Below are 21,655 nucleotides of genomic sequence, written 5' to 3'. Positions count from 1 at the left end.
GCGCTCAGCGCTATCGGCAGAGTTAGGGTTAATGTTCTGGTTAATGTTCTGGTGCTTGGTGTGGACGGCCTCTGACAGCGAGGAGGCAGGTTGATGGTTCGACTCCCTGATTACATCAGAGCCGTCCCCTGTCTGTCTTTCAGTCTCAGCTGTTGGACAGGGACCTGCGGACGCTGCAGACTGAACTGATGGAGGCGTCTCTGAGCGACACGTCCGGACTCAGCTTTTTCGAACATTTCCACATCTCACCCATCAAGGTGAGGACACGTCCCTCCAGCCTGTCTCTGTTTCTATCAGCTCAACTTAGTTTATCTGTTTTTAGTTGTTATATTTCAGTTTGTCTGTTTTTACTTTTCAGTCTGTCTTTTATTATATTTTATATGTCAGTCTGTCTTTTTTTATATTTTATATGTCAGTCTGTCTTTTTTCATATATTTTATATCGTTGTCTGTTTTCATATTTCATATTTCAGCTCCATCTCAGTCTGTCTCTGGGCTCCGGCGGCGAGGACTCGGCTCAGGAAGTGGCAGCCATTCAGTCTCTTAACCTGCTGCTGAAAAGTATCGGAGCCACGCTGACCGACGTTGATGACCTGATCTTCAAGTGAGACTCTTCTTGTTTTTTGGGTTATTTTTGAGAAGAGATGCATTCTGGGTGGAGAAGCTGCCATGTCATCAGTTGAATGAAACGTGTGCTCAGTGTGAACTCTGCAGCCACAGGAGGACGAATCATCCGTCCTCCGCCCGCTGTGATGGCTCCTGAACGTCTTGTGTTTGATGTTTCTGTCAGGCTGGCCTTCTTCGAGGTCAAGTACCAGTTTTACCGCAGAGAGAAGCTGATGTGGGCCGTAGTCCGACACTACACCGAGCAGGTAACACCCAAAAACCGGAGGCATCCATCTGAAAAAGTTACGCTCTGTGATATGAGAGGCTCCAAGTTAACTGAGAAGATGTTTTTTACCGGTTAGAAATCTTTGACCCATAGGAGTCATGCAGAGAGTTTCTCACTAACAGGAGAGTCTGTCAGTGAGGAGTCAATATCAGACAGAAATAAGATGAAGTTACTGCAGGGAGATGACATCACCCCCCAAACAGCTCAAACTTTATTGGACTTTGCTTGCTACACAATGTAAAGGAGCATTTTTAATAAATCCTGTCTGGTCAACTCTAAAAAAAAAAAAAGCAGCCTGACAGCAAGAACCTGGTTAATATCTTATATTATGATGAGAGGAGACTGGATTTTAATTAAACTATTTTAAGAACTGAGCATAGACGCATATTCTTTAACTGGATGGTTAAAAATGTCCTATAGAGGCTTAATTAACTAATTCATCAGAGTTTAAACATATTCTGTGGAGAAAACATCAGGTCCTGAGGCCGTACTGCACCGTCAGACTCGTCTCTTAAGTCAAGTCCTGTCTGTGTCCTCGGAAAATGTTTATACCATCTGACATCAGTCTGAACGTCCTCTGATCAATATAAACCCCGATTATCTGATCAATATAAAGGCTGATTATGTGATTAATACAAAAATTGACAAAATGATGGGCAGAGGCAGCAGTCATCCTGTGTTCTTGTTTCTGGTTGCAGTTCTTGAAGCAGATGTACGTTCTGGTTCTGGGCCTGGACGTCCTGGGAAACCCGTTCGGACTGATCCGAGGTCTGTCTGAGGGAGTGGAGGCCTTCTTCTATGAACCTTTCCAGGTAACACATTAAAAAAAACCATTTTCAACACAACACGAAAACAAAATCAAAAAAACCTGACCAAGACGACGTCCCAGAGCTGAAATGTTTTTTATGTGGACGAGTCACTCTCTGGTCTCGTTATTATTATTTTGGATAAAACCCTTCAGATGTTCCATCTCTTTCTCCAGGAGGTCCAAACAAATATCACCATCATGAAAAAACAACAGAGACGTGACAGAACAGATAAAACATCAGAATACAATCAAAGACAAAACGTTAATAAATGACATCAGAACCACAAGGTGTCCAGTTACAGATAAACAAACAGAGGCAGGTCATCAATAACAGCTGCAGGTCATCAATAACAGTTGCAGGTCATCAATAACAGCTGCAGGTCATCAATAACAGAGGCAGGTCATCAATAACAGCTGCAGGTCATCAATAACAGCTGCAGGTCATCAATAACAGCTGCAGGTCATCAATAACAGAGGCAGGTCATCAATAACAGCTGCAGGTCATCAATAACAGAGGCAGGTCATCAATAACAGCTGCAGGTCATCAATAACAGCTGCAGGTCATCAATAACAGAGGCAGGTCATCAATAACAGCTGCAGGTCATCAATAACAGCTGCAGGTCATCAATAACAGAGGCAGGTCATCAATAACAGCTGCAGGTCATCAATAACAGAGGCAGGTCATCAATAACAGCTGCAGGTCATCAATAACAGCTGCAGGTCATCAATAACAGAGGCAGGTCATCAATAACAGCTGCAGGTCATCAATAACAGCTGCAGGTCATCAATAACAGAGGCAGGTCATCAATAATAGCTGCAGGTCATCAATAACAGAGGCAGGTCATCAATAACAGCTGCAGGTCATCAATAACAGCTGCAGGTCATCAATAACAGAGGCAGGTCATCAATAACAGCTGCAGGTCATCAATAACAGAGGCAGGTCATCAATAACAGCTGCAGGTCATCAATAACAGAGGCAGGTCATCAATAACAGCTGCAGGTCATCAATAACAGCTGCAGGTCATCAATAACAGAGGCAGGTCATCAATAACAGCTGCAGGTCATCAATAACAGCTGCAGGTCATCAATAACAGAGGCAGGTCATCAATAACAGCTGCAGGTCATCAATAACAGCTGCAGGTCATCAATAACAGAGGCAGGTCATCAATAATAGCTGCAGGTCATCAATAACAGAGGCAGGTCATCAATAACAGCTGCAGGTCATCAATAACAGCTGCAGGTCATCAATAACAGAGGCAGGTCATCAATAACAGCTGCAGGTCATCAATAACAGAGGCAGGTCATCAATAACAGCTGCAGGTCATCAATAACAGAGGCAGGTCATCAATAACAGCTGCAGGTCATCAATAACAGAGGCAGGTCATCAATAACAGAGGCAGGTCATCAATAACAGCTGCAGGTCATCAATAACAGAGGCAGGTCATCAATAACAGCTGCAGGTCATCAATAACAGCTGCAGGTCATCAATAACAGAGGCAGGTCATCAATAACAGCTGCAGGTCATCAATAACAGAGGCAGGTCATCAATAACAACAGTACGGAGGTTTTCCTGAGAGCAGGTGATGTGAAAACTCTGAGCATGTTAACCCTGAGAGGAGGAAACTCTGTCATCTGTTCCAGATAGAGTTAATTTAAACTCTGACTCAGTCACCATGGTAACTGAGTCAGAGTCAGTCACCATGGTAACTGAGTCAGAGTCAGTCACCATGTCATCTGAACATAACCTGCTCGCTGGCAGGTTTTCTAGAAGAAACGCAGAGTTTACCTGTCTCCTCCCACCTGAAGCAAACTGTCAGACACTGTTTTTACGTATTTTTGCAATTTGATCGATATCGAAGCAGAATTATTACGCAGCGTCTTACGTCAGAGATCTTGATTGGATTTGCTCTCATTCCTCCATGAATTGGCCAATCTGTTGGCCGAGTAAAACTCAAATGTTATTTTTATAATTAGTGTTTTATTGAATCTTCATATACACAGCACCAAAATTTTAACCTTCAAATCAGACTCCAGTATAGATATAATAAATAAAATATCAAATTAATACATTAAAAACAATGAAATAAAACAAAACTCTAATAATATATTAACTTAAAAACATCCAAAAAGCTAAAATGCCACCATTAAGTCAGTGGACACGTGCGTTCAAACGTGCGCATTGACATAAATGACATGGGTGGCGATTTTCTCCCATGATGCTTTTCTCTCCTCAGCTGCTGCAGCTGTTACTTTTCTTCCTAAATATGGGCTCCTATTCTCCGTAGGCAGCACGAGGACCTTGAGCTCCCACGGGCTCGAGGAGCTCGGTTTCTGTTTCTCGGCGGTCGCTGCAGTGAATCGAGGTATCGGGTCTCCGTTGATGATGGCTTTTTATCGAGGTCGTGCATGCGCCGAACTCAGAGTGAACACGCTCAGAGCCGATTGGACGGGTTCAGATCAGCTGATCTGGACCCCAAAACTCAGAGTTTCTTATCCATTAAACTGCACTTTGCAACAAACTGTTACAGAAAAGAACATTTAAACTTTCACAGAAAACATTTAAACTTTAACAGAAAACTACATTTAAACTTTAACTGAAAACTACGTTTAAACTGTTACAGAAAAAAACATTTAAACTTTCACAGAAAACAACATTTAAACTGTTACAGAAAACAACATTTAAACTTTCACAGAAAACAACATTTAAACTGTTACAGAAAACAACATTTAAACTTTCACAGAAAACAACATTTAAACTGTTACAGAAAACAACATTTAAACTTTCACAGAAAACAACATTTAAACTGTTACAGAAAACAACATTTAAACTGTTACAGAAAACAACATTTAAACTGTTACAGAAAACAACATTTAAACTTTCACAGAAACCAACATTTAAACTTGCACAGAAACCAACATTTAAAGTGTTACAGAAAACTACATTTAAACTGTTACAGAAAACAACATTTAAACTTTCACAGAAACCAACATTTAAAGTGTTACAGAAAACAACATTTAAACTGTTACAGAAAACAACATTTAAACTGTTACAGAAAACAACATTTAAAGTGTCACAGAAACCAACATTTAAACTGTTACAGAAACCAACATTTAAAGTGTTACAGAAAACAACATTTAAACTGTTACAGAAAACAACATTTAAACTTTCACAGAAAACATTTAAACTGTTACAGAAAACAACATTTAAACTGTTACAGAAAAAAACATTTAAACTGTTACAGAAAACTACATATAAACTGTTACAGAAAACAACATTTAAACTTTAACAGAAAACATTTAAACTGTTACAGAAAACAACATTTAAACTTTCACAGAAAACAACATTTAAACTGTTACAGAAAAAAACATTTAAACTGTTACAGAAAACAACATTTAAACTGTTACAGAAAAAAACATTTAAACTGTTACAGAAAACTACATTTAAACTGTTACAGAAAAAAAGATTTAAACTGTTATAGAAAACAACATTTAAACTGTTACAGAAAACAATAGTCAAACTGAATCACACCATCATGACATTCCTGGAAAAGTTGTGACATTAAAAAAAATCCCTTTTCCAGACCTGGAAATAGTTTGCTATAAGCAGAATGTTTTGAAAAAGCATTGAATTTACATGGTTTATGTTTTTTTTCTGTTGATAAAAATCCTAAAATGTGTCCCCAAACATGTGAAAATGTGAATCTGCCAGTGAACATGTCACCGTTGTAACATCAGCAGCATCACGTGATGCACGCAGACCAAACTGAACAAACCCAACGAGCCAGAGTGATGAGTGAATCAAGCCGGCTGCGAGTGAACTCAGAGCAAACGGTCTGCTGGTGTTTGGTGATATTTGGCCGTCAGCTTAATGAGATCACCAGACCGTGACCGTCTCAGCAGCTCTGCTATAAAAGACGAGATGGGGACATTAAAAATCTGTCCCAGGGCCACAACTGGTCCACGGGCCACACTTTGAACACGCCTGATTTAAATTATTAGACGTCAACAGGCTGCGGTGTCATCAGGAGAAGGAGTGTTATCTTTAACCCTTTGACTGCTGTGTGCTGATTCTCAGGGGGCCGTTCAGGGTCCAGAGGAGTTCGCTGAAGGTTTCGTGATTGGAGTCCGCAGCCTGCTGGGCCACACCGTCGGTAAGAAACTCTACACCAGGAGAGAGAGTGTCAGACCACAGAGTTACAGGAGAGAGAGCGTCAGACCACAGAGTTACAGGAGAGAGAGCATCAGACCACAGAGTAAAAGGAGAGAGAGTGTCAGATCACAGAGTTACAGGAGAGAGAGCGTCAGATCACAGAGTTACAGGAGAGAGCGTCAGATCACAGAGTAAAAAGAGAGAGAGCGTCAGATCACAGAGTTACAGGAGAGAGAGCGTCAGATCACAGAGTTACAGGAGAGAGAGCGTCAGATCACAGAATTACAGAAGAGAGAGCGTCAGACGACAGAGTAAAAGGAGAGAGAGCATCAGACCACAGAGTAAAAGGAGAGAGAGCGTCAGATCACAGTTACAGGAGAGAGAGTGTCAGATCATAGAGTTACAGGAGAGAGAGTGTCAGACGACAGAGTTACAGGAGAGAGAGCGTCAGATCATAGAGTTACAGGAGAGAGAGTGTCAGATCACAGAGTAAAAAGAGAGAGAGCGTCAGATCACAGAGTTACAGGAGAGAGAGCGTCAGATCACAGAATTACAGAAGAGAGAGCGTCAGACGACAGAGTAAAAGGAGAGAGAGCATCAGACCACAGAGTAAAAGGAGAGAGAGCGTCAGATCACAGTTACAGGAGAGAGAGTGTCAGATCATAGAGTTACAGGAGAGAGAGTGTCAGACGACAGAGTTACAGGAGAGAGAGCGTCAGATCACAGAGTTACAGGAGAGAGAGCGTCAGACCACAGAGTTACAGGAGAGAGAGCGTCAGATCACAGAGTTACAGGAGAGAGAGCGTCAGATCACAGAATTACAGAAGAGAGAGCGTCAGACGACAGAGTAAAAGGAGAGAGAGCATCAGACCACAGAGTAAAAGGAGAGAGAGCGTCAGATCACAGTTACAGGAGAGAGAGTGTCAGATCATAGAGTTACAGGAGAGAGAGTGTCAGACGACAGAGTTACAGGAGAGAGAGCGTCAGATCACAGAGTTACAGGAGAGAGAGCGTCAGATCACAGAGTAAAAAGAGAGAGAGCGTCAGATCACAGAGTTACAGGAGAGAGAGCGTCAGATCACAGAATTACAGAAGAGAGAGCGTCAGACGACAGAGTAAAAGGAGAGAGAGCATCAGACCACAGAGTAAAAGGAGAGAGAGCGACAGATCACAGTTACAGGAGAGAGAGTGTCAGATCATAGAGTTACAGGAGAGAGAGTGTCAGACGACAGAGTTACAGGAGAGAGAGCGTCAGATCACAGAGTTACAGGAGAGAGAGCGTCAGACCACAGAGTAAAAGGAGAGAGAGCGTCAGATCACAGAGTTACAGGAGAGAGAGCGTCAGATCACAGTTACAGGAGAGAGAGTGTCAGATCACAGAGTTACAGGAGAGAGAGCGTCAGATCACAGAGTTACAGGAGAGAGAGCGTCAGACCACAGAGTAAAAGGAGAGAGAGCGTCAGATCACAGAGTTACAGGAGAGAGAGCGTCAGATCACAGTTACAGGAGAGCGTCAGATCACAGAGTTACAGGAGAGAGAGCGTCAGACCACAGAGTAAAAGGAGAGAGAGCGTCAGATCACAGAGTTACAGGAGAGAGAGCATCAGACCACAGAGTAAAAGGAGAGAGAGCGTCAGACCACAAAGTAAAAGGAGAGAGAGCGTCAGATCACAGAGTTACAGGAGAGAGAGCGTCAGACGACAGAGTAAAAGGAGAGAGAGCGTCAGACCACAGAGTTACAGGAGAGAGAGCGTCAGATCACAGTTACAGGAGAGAGAGCGTCAGACCACAGAGTTACACACTCTCTCAGTGATGGTGCGATTGCTCTGGCGTCCTGCAGGTGGCGCTGCAGGGATGGTGTCCAGGATCACAGGTTCGGTGGGGAAGGGTCTGGCAGCGATCACCATGGATAAAGAATACCAACAGAAACGTCGCGAGGAGATGAACCGACCGCCAAAAGACTTCGGAGAGAGTCTGGCTAAAGGAGGGAAAGGCCTGCTGAAGGTCAGATTATCAACTGATCTGAGGTCAGATTATCAACTGATCTGAGGTCAGATTATCAGCTGATCTGAGGTCAGATTATCAGCTGATCTGAGGTCAGATTATCAGCTGATCTGAGGTCAGATTATCAGCTGATCTGAGGTCAGATTATCAGGTGATCTGAGGTCAGATTATCAGCTGATCTGAGGTCAGATTATCAGGTGATCTGAGGCCAGATTATCAGGTTAACAGTTTGTGTCTCTGCAGGGCGTGATGGGCGGAGTCACAGGAATCGTCACTAAACCTGTGGAGGGTGAGACTTCTAGCTTTTGTTCCCTTAATTCAGAAGAACATGTAAAGGCAGAGTTTACACCTTTGTTTATTTGTTTGTTTGTTTGTGTTGTGTGTGTGTTTGTTGGTTTGTTTATTTGTTTGTATGTGTGTGTGTGTGTGTGTGTGTGTGTGTGTGTGTGTGCGTGCAGGGGCAAAGAAGGAGGGTGCAGCCGGCTTCTTTAAGGGTATCGGTAAAGGTCTGGTGGGCGTGGTGGCGCGGCCGACGGGCGGCATCGTAGACATGGCGAGCAGCACCTTCCAGGGCATCCAGAGGTACGCTCTGTTTGTTTATCTGACAGCTGCTCTGAGGCCGTCACTCTGTGTTGTTCTGTCAGTAAACAACGAGGTAAACAGCTTCCTTTGTGTCCTCCAACATGTCCTCTGTGTCTTCAGTGTCCTCTGTTCTTCTTCTGGTCTGCTCACTAATCTTCATGTTTTCTGTTTTTGTTTTCTGTTTTCTGTTTTTGTTTTCTGTCTGCGGAGTTCTGTCCTTATTTTTTTTTTCTGTGTGAGTATTTTTACATCAAACGCGTTAAAGCTGAGCTTCTGCAGCGTCACATCTGTCCAAAGTCTGTCCAACTTTGTCCAAAATCTGTGCAAATTCATCCAAAACTTTCAAAATCTGTCAAAAGTCTGTCCCAGATCTGTTCATATCTTTCCAAATCTGTCCAAGTCGAGCCAAATGTCTCCTTACTCAGTGTCCCACACACCACCACCTGTCCCCTCAGTGTCTAAATATAAGCCTACTTACTGATCCAGAACAAATGATCAATCTGGTGAATTGATGATCTGATGAACTGATCGGTCAATTAATTAACTGGTCGATGGATTGATTGGTAGAAGATCAGTCCACAAATCCATCAGTCGATGAATCGATCAGTAGATAAATCGATCGGTCCATGAATTTATTGGTTGAAAAATTGATCGGTCCATGAAGTGATTAGTTGATCAATTGATTGGTCCATGAGTTGATTGGTTAATAAATTGATCGGTGTGCAGGAGGTTATCTTTAGCGTGCAGTGGTTGTTTGTTGTTGTCGTCCTGCAGCGGACAGACGGTAAGTTTCTGCATCGTGTCCCAGACTTCATCCATCTAGTTTTCCGCTGATTCATGTCCACGTCCTCTATCATTTTGAGACTGCTCGTAGCCCCTCCCCCTGTAAGCTCCGCCCCTCCACCTGCTGCAGCATCGTGAGTCAAGAGGCCATGCTCCTGAGGAGAAGCCACGCCCCCAAGGAGAGGCCATGCCCCTGAGGAGAGTCATACATGCCATCTGTCAGACAGGACGTCCATCAAACAGGATGTCCATCCATAACTGCACCCCTCAAAGAGGACGTCCATCAAACACTTCATTCATCAAACAGGATGTTCGTCAAACACTGCGTCCATTAAACAGGACGTCTGTCAAATAGGATGTCGGTCAAAGACTGCGTCCATCAAACAAGATGTTCATCAAACAGGAAGTCCATCAAACACTCTGTCCATCAAACACTCTGTCCATCAAACAGGACATCCATCAAACAGGACGTCCATCAAACACACGTCCATCAAATAGGACATCCATCAAATACTCCATCCATCAAACGATGTTCCGTCAAACACTGAGTCCATCAAACAGGACGTCCATCAAACAGGACGTCCATCAAACACTGCATCTATCAAATTGGACATCCATCAAACACATGTCCAGTAAATAGGATATCCATCAAACACGCCGTCCATCACACAGGACGTCCATCAGCAGTCAGTCAAACCTTCGTCCTCGTGGCGTGCTGGCTGCTCCAAAGAATTTATTTGGCCATCCACCTTATTTGGTCGCCATTTGTATCGACCAATCAGCTTTTTTGAAGTTGGCGTACTCAGGATGAGTTGTTGAGATTTGGGAGGTCTTTGTTGGTATTTGTTGGCTTGTCTGAGACCTTCCATTACCCACAACCCCCTCCATGCCTGGTCTCTCCTCAGGGATTGGCTGACTGAATGGTCATATGGTTCTGCCTGAGTTTGGAAACTCCCTGGTTAACTTGATGATTCAGAGAAATACTAACAGCTGCAGTATTTGTTTGTTTGTGTGTTGCTGCTTTTAAATATTTGTAAATATATGCGTATATATGTTCACATACTAGTAAACACCACCACAATCATGCAGGTATATTTAATAAGGCAATAAATAAAAACAGAACTTAGATGTAGAGCAAAATAACTGAAAGTACCAATAATTACAGTAAATATGAAAAGATCAACAAGCTCTATTTTTAAGCTGTTTTATGCTCTATGTCTCAATATGGATACTAGAAATACAAAACAATTCACAGTGTCAATCACTTTAGCCTCTGTCAGAGGTCAGATTTGGCCTGCGGGCCGTAGATTTAGTATCAATGTACTAGTGCATTAATTGAATTACTGACACTTGTGTAAAGTTGCTTCACATAGTTTCTGTTTGAAACATTTCAGCTCTGATGACATGAAACAATCAAACACGATCTCATGGATCAAAGTATATTTTTTTGATCTCATTTAATGACCCAAGACAAACAACAGCTTCTGGAAAAACACATTTTCATACTTTACTAAATCTGCTGTGGCCTCAACATCCTGCTTCTGTTCCTGAAACATTTCCCAGCTGCCTCCGTGATCTTCATCCTCCTCTTCCTCCTGATTGGAGGCTCCATCAGTCATGTGACATCAGTCAGTTCATGATAACCTGATAATGTTACTGTTTCATGCTGTCACTGTAGAGGTCATGAAAGGTGAGATACCCACCTGACAGACGACTCTAACAGCACCGTGTGCACTCGACATAACCCGCCTCAGTCTGACAGGTCTCAGGTCTCCTGTTACTATAGAAACACATTTAATAATCCTGAATATGAACATCGAGGAGCTTCATGTTTCAGTTACAGCATAAATATTTTTCAGGAGATTTAACTGTAACCTGATGGTTTCTGATGAATCTGCAGAACTTCCTGTCACGAAGGTGACGCATATAAACTGTTTCTGTGTTGTGATGTCAGAGTGGCTGAGTCAACAGAGGAAGTGACCAAACTGCGGCCGGTGCGTCTGATCAGGGAGGACGGGATCATCCGCCCGTATGACCTGACGGAGTCACAGGGTTTCGACCTCTTTCAGGTTTGAACATTTCAATCTTTTACTCTGTTTCTGCAATAACACCTCCTCACTTCTTTAGAGGAAACAGGTCCGAGCCCTCACACTCACCTTCAGTCAGGTCCGACCCCTCGCACTCAGCCTCAGTCAGATACGAACCCTTGCATTCAGCCTCAGTCAGGTACAAGCCCTCGCACTCACCTTCAGTCAGGTCCGACCCCTCGCACTCAGCCTCAGTCAAGTCCAACCCTCCCACGCAGCTTCAGTCCTTGCATTGCCATCTCGCCATGGTGATGTCATTTAGAGGCAGAGTGCAGTAGCGATATCCACGGTGGGAGAGTTCCCTCCAAAACACCTGTCCGCCCAATCGTAAGCAGCTCCATTGAATGTGAGTGCAGTGATTGGCTGTCACGGCTGTCAATCATAGTGTAAAATACTCTTTTAGTGATGCAAACAAACATCAGACGACAGCGACCTTCAGACCCAGAAACTATCTCTGAAACATTTATTTAGAGTCAGCGCTGAATTATAGTTTGAACTGTGACCCATTCTCACACACACACACACACACACACACACACACACACACACACACACACAGAAGCTGTGTCCCAATTCAGGGTCCGCGTCCTTCGGAGGCTGCATTTGAAGGCCGATTACTTACAGCTGTCCCATTTGGTCACAGTTCGAAGGCTCCTCCTTACGCAGCCCACAAATGCGTCCTTCTTTTCCCTCTTTTTGGAGGACATGTCGCTAATGGCGGCACGGAGAGGAGATCGCAGCGTTGATTTAACTTAATGTGGGTTTGTACTCATTTGAAAATTAAACGCCAGATATGTTAAACTTAGAGGGACATTAACATCTCATAATTTCCTTCATAAAACGTGACGTTAGTAATGCTAACACGTAAACACGTAGCCACCTAGCATAGTAGCTATGGGAATGTTGCCCCGCTGTGCTGCCTGCAGGAGAGGAGCTCCGCCCACTGAGCGACGTAGAGCTCCGCCCATTGAGCGAGGTAGCGCTCCGCCCACTGAGCGAGGGAGCGCTCCGCCCACTGAGCGAGGCTCTACTGCCCGGAGATAAATCAGCTTCCGACGTGGACAGAGGCACTTGTCCTCCTCCTCTGGCAAAATATAAATAAAAAAATCTATATTAAAAAAAATCTTTAAAAATATATGGCGAGCCTTGACAGCAGGAATCAGCTGAGGTGGAGGTAAAGGCGGGAACATCTGGTGACGCAACCAGGAAATCATCCGAAGTCTAGACTGTCCCATTTAACAACTGTTGATGCGGCACTCGGAGGTGCCTCCGAAGCAGTCGCCTCCGTTGACCGCGTAGGCTGCATCCTCCGAAGGATGCAGACCCTGAACTGGGAGACAGCTAGAGTGTACTTTGAGTTTTTAGTTTGGACCATTATTCACTAACGGGGAGTCTCTGTGAGCTGTACTACAGTCAGACAGCAGGGGGTGACACACACTCAATATATACACCCAGTGTGTGAGCTGTCATGGTGTCTGTCTGTATATACACACTGTGTGTCTGTTACTGTGTGTATATGTACATACACACTGTGTGTGTGTTACTGTGTGTATATGTATATGCAGTGCACAGCATAAATGAGTACACCTCTTTGAAGATTCAGGTTCGTCTCCGTTGCTCAGTGTCTGAGTACAGTTTGCTGTGTTTGATAAAACTGAGTTTCATTAGACATTTATCGTCTCAGCGTAGAAGGACGGTCACCGTCAACATAATAAGGATAAGAAAAAACAATTTAACTCAACAGAGGTGTTGCAAAAACGATTAAACCTACAACAAATCCTCCTAAATCAATATTTTGTGTGGCCTCCTTGATTTTTAAGAATAGCACCGACTCTTCGACATTGAACTAACGAGTCGGCACCATACTGCGTCATCTGTCTTTCTCCGGTCTTGGAGGATGAGATCTTTCCTGGATGCTGGATGGAGAACTCGGGCTCGGCCGTCTTTTCAGGCCTCCTCACAGGTGCTCTGTGGGTTGAGGTCTGGTAATTTGTTTGTCCAGAAATGAAACGGTGAGCTCGGCTCTATGTTTTGGGTCGGTATCGTGTAGGAGGACCGCCCGGCGACCCGGTGCGCAGAGTGATGGGAGCGTCTCCTCTTTCAGTATCTCACAGCAGGTTTGTGAATTTGTGATGATAGCAGCTCCCTGACGCCTGCAGCACTCGTGCGACCCCACAGAAGAACACTGCCACCACCGCGCTTTACTGCGGGCACCGTGCATTTGTCCTCGAACCGCTCGCCCTTTCGACGCCGCACAGTTTGGACCATCAGTGCCAAAAAGATTCGTCGTTGTCTCGTCACTCCAAAGTATAGAGTCCCAGTAGTCCACGTCTTTGTCAACACTGGCCCCGGAAAATGCTAGCCGGGCTTTTTTGTGCGTGGGCCTCAGCAGTGGTTTCCTTGGTGGACGACGCCCGTGCACGCCGCTCCTCTGCAGCGTGCGTCGTATTGAGTCACGGGAAACACTCGCCCCCGTTCGACTCTCTAATGCTTTGGCTAACTGCGACAAACTTGCATGCCGATTTCCTTCAGCTCTTCTCATCATAAGACGCTCGTGTCGAGGTGTTAACTCTGTGGACGGCCTGGACGTTTAACCAGCTTCCCGCAGGTCCGTCCTTTTTGAATCTTTGGATCGTTTTTGTTTTTGTATTCTGACTTATTAGCAGTGCTTTACTGATTTCCTTGTAACTCAGGCCTTGTTTGGGTAAAGAAATGATCTTTTTCAAGTCTTGACATTTCTCTTCCATGTTTGTCAGCTCTGAGTGGATGCTCTCACCTTGTCTGATGGTTGATTACACTCATCTGTCGCTGAATTCCTCTTAATTAGAATTTTATCAGGTTTTATTTCTACGACAATCATCGGGCTGTACTCGTTTTTACACCGTGGTCTTAAGTCATTTTGTTAGAAAAGTTCCAATTTGTTTTTTGTTTCTGAATAATCTCATTTAAAACCAATAAGCCAGAGTTGTGATTTTAGATTATAGATTTTAGTGTAAAGGATTCCATAGAAGGTGTTTACTCTGAGGAGACGTGTGTGTGTGTGTGTGTGTGTGTGTGTTTGAAAAATCTGTTAGGGTGTACTCATTTATACTGAACACTGTAGATACACACTGTATCGATCCGTCATGGGGTCAATGTACACACACAGTGTGTATTTGTATATACACACACTGTGTGTGTGTGTGTGTGTGTGTGTGTGTGTATGTGTGGGTGTGTATTACCAGGTGTATCTTTACATACACACAGTGTGTGTTTGTTGCTTTGTGTATTTTTATATACACACAGTGTGTGCTGCTCTTATTTCTGCCTCTGACAAGGTTCTTCTTCTTCTTCTTCTTCTTCTTCTTCTTCTTGTGTTTGTGTCACATGCAGCCTGAGGAGGAGTAAACATGGTTTGGAGGATCAATGTTATCATTTAAGTGCTTTCAAAGACCATAAACTTTATTCATTCTGTCTCATCCTGTAAAAACTGCTCTGTCTGCATTAACCCTTTGAACCCCGAGCAAACTGACAGAGCACTTTTGATAAATGTAAGAAGAAAGTGATGAGAGAATCAAAGACCCAAAAATTAACAAGAAAGAAAAAGAAAGTTCAAGAAATTGAACTGAAAGTAAAAAGTACAAAAAAAAGAAAGAAAAAAGATGGTTTCAAATGTATAATAATCCTGTAACATGATTTAAATATATAATTATGACAATTTAGTTTTTCCTGTTTTCTTTTTCCCTGGACATTTTTCCTCGGCCTTGTTAGATTATTTTTCTAAATCTACTTGTTTCTTACAGTTTTTGAAACAGTTCTCACCAAGTTGCTCGTTACCTTTGTTGATGTTTTTGAAAGAAATCAAATTAGTTCAGAGTTCGAAGGGTTAAATGTTTGTGAAAGGTGACATGGCTCCAGGTTTCAAAGGGTCAAACTGTAAATATACCTGAATTATACCTGAATCTATGGATATTGTTGTGTCTACATTTAATCTATCAATATTCAGGAGTCTATGCATGCCAAAGCAACATGTTACCTGATCACACCTGAAACATTTTGACCTTTTTTTTTTACATTTGTTTTCTAGAAGAAACTTCGCTGCTTTTTCGTTCGAACAGACTGAACGAGGTTTTCTTATTTCTCTTTATAGCCATTTAAAAGTAACAGTTTTGTACCAGTATTTTTGTTTTGAAGCATTCATACTTTAATTATCCAGAAACCAATGGGGATTATTTTAGTACACAGACATGATAAATGTGTGAGCAGATCTGAATATATTTTGTAAATTATTGTAGCATCGCCTCATGAATATATTTAATACTTCTGTCTTTGTGATGACATATTCTTTGTATAACTCAGCATGACCTCTGACCTCTGATCTCCCTTAGTGTTGAGCTTTAACTCTGTGTGTGTGTGTGTGTGTGTGTGTGTGTGTGTGTGTGCGGTCTGTAATGTTTGTGTTCAAACTGAAGTTTAATAAAGCTGAACTCCTCTTCACTCTGTCTCAGCTCTGTGAAGCGTTTTTATTTTTCAGTTTTTCCTCCCAAAAGTCAAGGAAAACGTCACTTCCTGGTGAAACATCAGCGGCCGGCATTCACCCCCGCAATGAATTTAACCGACATCATGATCAGATCAATAAAGTTCAGACTGACTGTCCCCAAAATGTTTGGGACATGTTGAGTCAGACTCTCAGAGTGACTCGGACGACTCGTCTCAGAACAGATTAAATTGTGTTTAATCAGATGAACCAGATTAACGGTGACTGAAGACAGATTATTGATCTCAGGGTTTTTATCTCTGCACAGCGAAAAGCTTCAACGCCAGCAGCATCCGTTCAAACACATCTGTGTTTCCAGGGTTTATCTGATCTGAATTGAGTCTGGGTCACATTCAGAAATAATCACTTCATCAATAAACCCACTTTTTATTTAAAGAAAACACTTTTCATAGACTTTTTCTGTCCAGTAAATCAGTGTTTGTGATTTCAGCGCTCAGAGATCAAACAGCTGGACGGGGAAGTCTTCAGAGATCACTGCGTGTACCCCGGACACAGGAAGACCAACATCGTCGTCACCAACAGGTACACAAACGCCTGCACCGCCTCACTGATGCTGTTGTTTGTTCTTTGTTGTTATTGTTGTTGTAGTAACATCTTTTTCACCAGCAGGTTCATTAACACCTGCACCGCCTCTACTGATGCTGCTGGTGTTGTTTTACAGTGTTGTTTATTGTTGTTGTTTTAATGGGTTATTTATTGTTTATCTTGTTGTTATACAGTATTGTTTAATGTTGTAGTTGTTTTGTGTAGTTGTACAGAGTTTGTTGTTTTACATTGTTGTTTATTGCTCATCTCGTTGTTGTTGTTTTGTAGGAGGGTTCTGTGTGTGAAGGAAATCGACTTCGTTGGTCATTTCAACAGAGAGTGGGAATGTTTATTTGACAACTTTTACCGTCCTCCGTCTGTGACGGGATCTGAGCTCAAGATCTACTGCAAGGTACCATCCACCTGTCTGCCCACCTGTCTCTGTCTGTATGTCCATCTGTCTGTCTCTCCACCTGTCTCTGTCTGTCTGTTCACCTGTCTGTCTGTCCCTCTAACTGTCTGTCTGTTTCAGGAGCAGCAGAAGCTGAAGTTGAAGAGAGACGATCAAGACCCAGTGAGGAACATTCAGCTCAGAGACCCAAAAGCCGCTCAGGTAAAATAACGTAAAGACAGCGCTCAGGTAATATAAAAGAAAAACAGCACTCAGGTAACATAACATAAAGACAGCACTCAGGTAACATAACATAAAGACAGCGCTCAGGTAGCATAACATAAAGACAGCGCTCAGGTAGCATAACATAAAGACAACGCTCAGGTAACATAACATAAAGACAGCACTCAGGTAACATAACATAAAGACAGCACTCAGGTAACATAACATAAAGACAGCACTCAGGTAACATAACATAAAGACAGCGATCAGGTAACATAACATAAAGACAACGCTCAGGTAACATAACATAAAGACAGCACTCAGGTAACATAACATAAAGACAACGCTCAGGTAACATAACATAAAGACAGCACTCAGGTAACATAATATAAAGACAACGCTCAGGTAAAATAATGTAAAGACAGCGATCAGGTAACATAACATAAAGACAACGCTCAGGTAACATAACGAATAGACAACGATCAGGTAACATAACATAAAGACAACACTCAGGTAACATAACATAAAGACAGCACTCAGTTAACATAACAAAGACAGCACTCAGGTAACATAACATAAAGACAACACTCAGGTAACATAACAAAGACAGCACTCAGTTAACATAACAAAGACAGCACTCAGGTAACATAACATAAAGACAATGCTCAGGTAGCATAACATAAAGACAACGCTCAGGTAACATAACAGAAAGACAACGCTCAGGTAACATAACATAAAGACAGCACTCAGGTAACATAACATAAAGACAATGCTCAGGTAACATAACATAAAGACAGCGATCAGGTAACATAACATAAAGACAGCACTCAGGTAACATAACATAAAGACAGCACTCAGGTAACATAACATAAAGACAATGCTCAGGTAACATAACATAAAGACAGCACTCAGGTAGCATAAAGACAACGCTCAGGTAAAATAATGTAAAGACAGCGATCAGGTAACATAACATAAAGACAACGCTCAGATAACATAACGGATAGACAACGATCAGTTAACATAACATAAAGACAACACTCAGGTAACATAACATAAAGACAGCACTCAGGTAACATAACATAAAGACAATGCTCAGGTAACAACATAAAGACAGCGATCAGGTAACATAACATAAAGACAGCACTCAGGTAACAACATAAAGACAGCACTCAGGTAACATAACATAAAGACAACGCTCAGGTAACATAACATAAAGACAACACTCAGGTAACATAATATAAAGACAACGCTCAGGTAAAATAATGTAAAGACAGCGATCAGGTAACATAACATAAAGACAACGCTCAGATAACATAACGGATAGACAACGATCAGTTAACATAACATAAAGACAACACTCAGGTAACATAACATAAAGACAGCACTCAGTTAACATAACATAAAGACAGCACTCAGGTAACATTACATAAAGACAATGCTCAGGTAGCATAACATAAAGACAACGCTCAGGTAACATAACATAAAGACAGCACTCAGGTAACATAACATAAAGACAACGCTCAGGTAACATAACATAAAGACAGCACTCAGGTAACATAACATAAAGACAATGCTCAGGTAACATAACATAAAGACAATGCTCAGGTAACAACGGATAGACAGCACTCAGGTAACATAACATAAAGACAGCACTCAGCTTACATAATAATATAAAGTAATTAAGATAAGTACTATAAATACCTACGTGTGTGTTTGTGTGTGTGTGTGTGTTTGTGTTTGTGTGTGTTTATGTGTGTGTTTGTGTGTGTTTGTTTGTGTGTGTGTGTGTGTGTGTTTGTTTGTGTGTTTGTGTGTGTGTGTGTGTGTGTGTGTGTTTGTGTGCGTGTGCGTGTGTGTGTGCTTTTGTGGCCATGCCTCACCTGGTTACCTTGGTTACCCACAGAAGCTGCACGCGGCCATATTGGACGCCCAGGTGGCGCAGCGGCAGCACCGCATGGCGAGACAGAAGTCACAACGCTTCCTCAAACTCAATAACAAACAGTGAAGTCACTTCCTGTCTGCACAGCCACCACTTCCTGTCACTTACTGGCATTTATGACAGGTGTTGAGCTCACCTGAAATGACGGACTGTCCCTTTAAACCAGCTGTTAAAAACGCTGTCTATGCTGTCTATCCTTTAAAGTGCACTTTATTGTGAAACATCTGCAGTGACTTCCTGTCAGTCCTCCTGATTTGATCATTTTATTCTGCCAATTAATTTAATGTTGTGAGGAACTATTTTTATTATTTCCTGTTATGATTATTTTCTTTTTCTTTTCTTTTATTCTTGTTTTCGTTGTCGTCAGTCTGAGGTTGTTTTCTGTCCCTGCTCTTTGCCTGCAGGCTGTGAGTTATGCTGGAAGATGAAGCCACAAAAACAAATGTTGCACTAAAATATTCACAACAATCAGATGGTGATAATGGTGATATTGGTAATGATGATGGTGATGATATTGATGATGGTGATGGTGATGGTGATGATAATGGTGATGGTGATGATGGTGATAACTAGCATGTTTGCATCCCAGCATGTTTACAAATAAATCTTTTTTTTATAATCTGTGTCGCAGCAGAATAAATTCCTCTGAAGATTCAAACTGTTGACTTTTTCCTGAAGCGTCTCGTCACTGCCGTCATTGATCGCTGGATTATTGCTGATTGATCGTATTTGCGTGTTGACCAGTCATCATCTGGGGTCGGGGGTCGCGTCTGCGCTGTTTGACAGGTATCGCAGCCAGCTGGTTGGCCGGATTGAGAGCAGCAAGTATGTCACCATGACAACACATCAACACAAACAATGAACGTCGTCATCATGTTGCATAAAAAAAAATTGTGTATTCATATTTGATGTTTTGTTAATTTTTGGAGCATTTTGATTCTGGTGAAAATTGTCCCTCAGCAGCTGTTGTTGTTTTGATAGCTAGGAGAGGCAGCTAACGTGGCTAGCAGTGAAACAGAAAGTTGAATATAAACATAGTCACATTCACACACTCTGTATTACTTATCAGACTGTCACATTCACACACACACACACACTGTATTATTTATCAGACTGTCACATTCACACACACACACACACTGTATTATTTATCAGACTGTCACATTCACACACACACACACACACACACACACACACACTGTATTACTTATCAGACTGTCACATTCACACACACACACACACACACACACACACACACAGGTGTGTTTTCGGTCCTGATACTGAGTGAAGCTCAGAGTCTCAGTAATGAATATCAGCTGACAAACTGAGACGCAGCCTCTCTGCAAGTTCTGTGGCGAAATTCGTGTTTTCATGTCCTTCGTGTCTGCCTCACCGTCAGGCGTCGCCTGAACTGAAATCGAATGCGGCCGACTGATGTCAGCTGACTCTGCTCCTCTCTGCTGATTGGATGAGACGGTTTCAGGTGAAAGGTGGATGTGCCTGTTTTTCGGCCTGTTACCATAAACCTTAACTTTGTAGAAATTACCAAAAAAATGCCGAAAGAATGTAAAAGAAAACAAATAGCCACATTTTCTAACGAAAGAAAACATTTGTCTGTGGGTTTGGGATCAACGCTTTCCAATAAAAAAAGGTTTATTTTCAATGAATATCCGTTTGCTGTGAATGTTTTTAATCGGTCCGGCCATGACACCACGGCTCGTCCTGTCCGACCCATCCTGTCGCCACGGAAACAAACTCTGATTTATGGTTTCCTCAACAACGGTTTGACGACTTCCTGTTCCTGCCCAGCTCAGACAGGAAGTGAAGACTCTCCATTGCTCTGTCAATTTTTTTTTTCATTTTGTGTTTGTCAGTTCTCTCCGTCTTCAACCTTTTTTTCCATTTAAACAATTTATATTTCTACTATCACCATCTGACTGATCATCAGTCATTACGGCTTTCTGTCAGTCGTCAGTCAGCCGTCGGTCGGCCGGCAGTCAGCCGTTCTTGTTCTTATTTTGTTAGAACCGGCTGATTTTTGGGATTCACCAGTGTTTTATTTTTGCTGTTCTCTGATGTTAGAGAAGATTTAAATTTTAAAGACAAATAAGTCTTATATTTGAGGAAGATTTAAAAAATGCATGAATATGATTTAATCAGATTTAGATTTGTATGTTTTAGAGTAATTCTAATGACTGGATTATTAATTTCCGGGCTAAAGAAATAAACTGCTCACGTTTGGTACATTGAGTTACTATAATTTCAGTTACTGTGCGTCCCTCTGCTGACCACAGGGTTAGTATGTTTACTCTAATACTGTACTGAAGTACAAATCTGAGGTACTTTATTTTACTGGAGTATTTTAATCTCATAACACTTTGCAGCTCTACTCCTCTGGTGTCTGGCGTTATTTGATGGTTCTGATGGATCTTGTTTCTGGTTGACTGATGGTTTGTGGTTTTGGGTTCAGTTGCTTCTGTTGTTTTACAGACTGACGACAGACTTGGTGATGATGCCGTCAGTGATCTCGTCTCTGTCATCTTGAGCAGTTCTGGACTCTGGTTGAATATTTTTGACTTTGTTGTGAAAGTCTTCAATCAAAGTGCTGATTTGAGGTCAGTTTGTGTTCAAATGTTTGTTGAACAATAGAAAGATGAAATGAGCCGAGCGAAGAAAACATCTGAATCAGATCTGAGGACAGGAACACAGGAAGGAGATAATCAGCACCTGTCTGAG

At 42.3% G+C, this 21,655-nt stretch overlaps 1 protein-coding gene across 11 annotated transcripts in view; it reads left to right on the top strand.

Moving 5' to 3' along the window:
• Window positions 1-19,577, top strand: part of vps13c (vacuolar protein sorting 13 homolog C) — a 91,845-nt gene extending 72,268 nt beyond the window's left edge. For 10 of the 11 annotated variants that reach the window (XM_088075431.1, XM_088070928.1, XM_088076588.1 and 7 more), the window contains 13 exons: window positions 144-257; window positions 473-603; window positions 790-871; window positions 1,590-1,703; window positions 5,775-5,850; window positions 7,690-7,853; window positions 8,097-8,142; window positions 8,312-8,435; window positions 11,173-11,287; window positions 16,273-16,364; window positions 16,656-16,779; window positions 16,900-16,980; window positions 18,884-19,577. In XM_088075431.1, the coding sequence (XP_087931557.1) occupies window positions 144-257; window positions 473-603; window positions 790-871; window positions 1,590-1,703; window positions 5,775-5,850; window positions 7,690-7,853; window positions 8,097-8,142; window positions 8,312-8,435; window positions 11,173-11,287; window positions 16,273-16,364; window positions 16,656-16,779; window positions 16,900-16,980; window positions 18,884-18,985 (1,365 nt within the window). In that variant the 3' untranslated portion in view covers window positions 18,986-19,577. Of the gene's footprint in view, window positions 1-143; window positions 258-472; window positions 604-789; window positions 872-1,589; window positions 1,704-5,774; window positions 5,851-7,689; window positions 7,854-8,096; window positions 8,143-8,311; window positions 8,436-11,172; window positions 11,288-14,677; window positions 15,782-16,272; window positions 16,365-16,655; window positions 16,780-16,899; window positions 16,981-18,883 lie in introns of those variants that run through there. The other variant, XM_088077303.1, reaches the window with a different exon arrangement.
• Window positions 19,578-21,655: the final 2,078 nt, after the last annotated feature.

The sequence above is a fragment of the Plectropomus leopardus genome, chromosome 1 (genome assembly GCF_026936395.1).
Source record: "Plectropomus leopardus strain MGB_pleo_1.0 chromosome 1, ASM2693639v1, whole genome shotgun sequence".
NCBI lineage: Eukaryota > Metazoa > Chordata > Actinopteri > Perciformes > Serranidae > Plectropomus > Plectropomus leopardus.
Note: the sequence above shows the minus strand (reverse complement) of the source record. Positions and strands in the feature narration are given on the sequence as shown.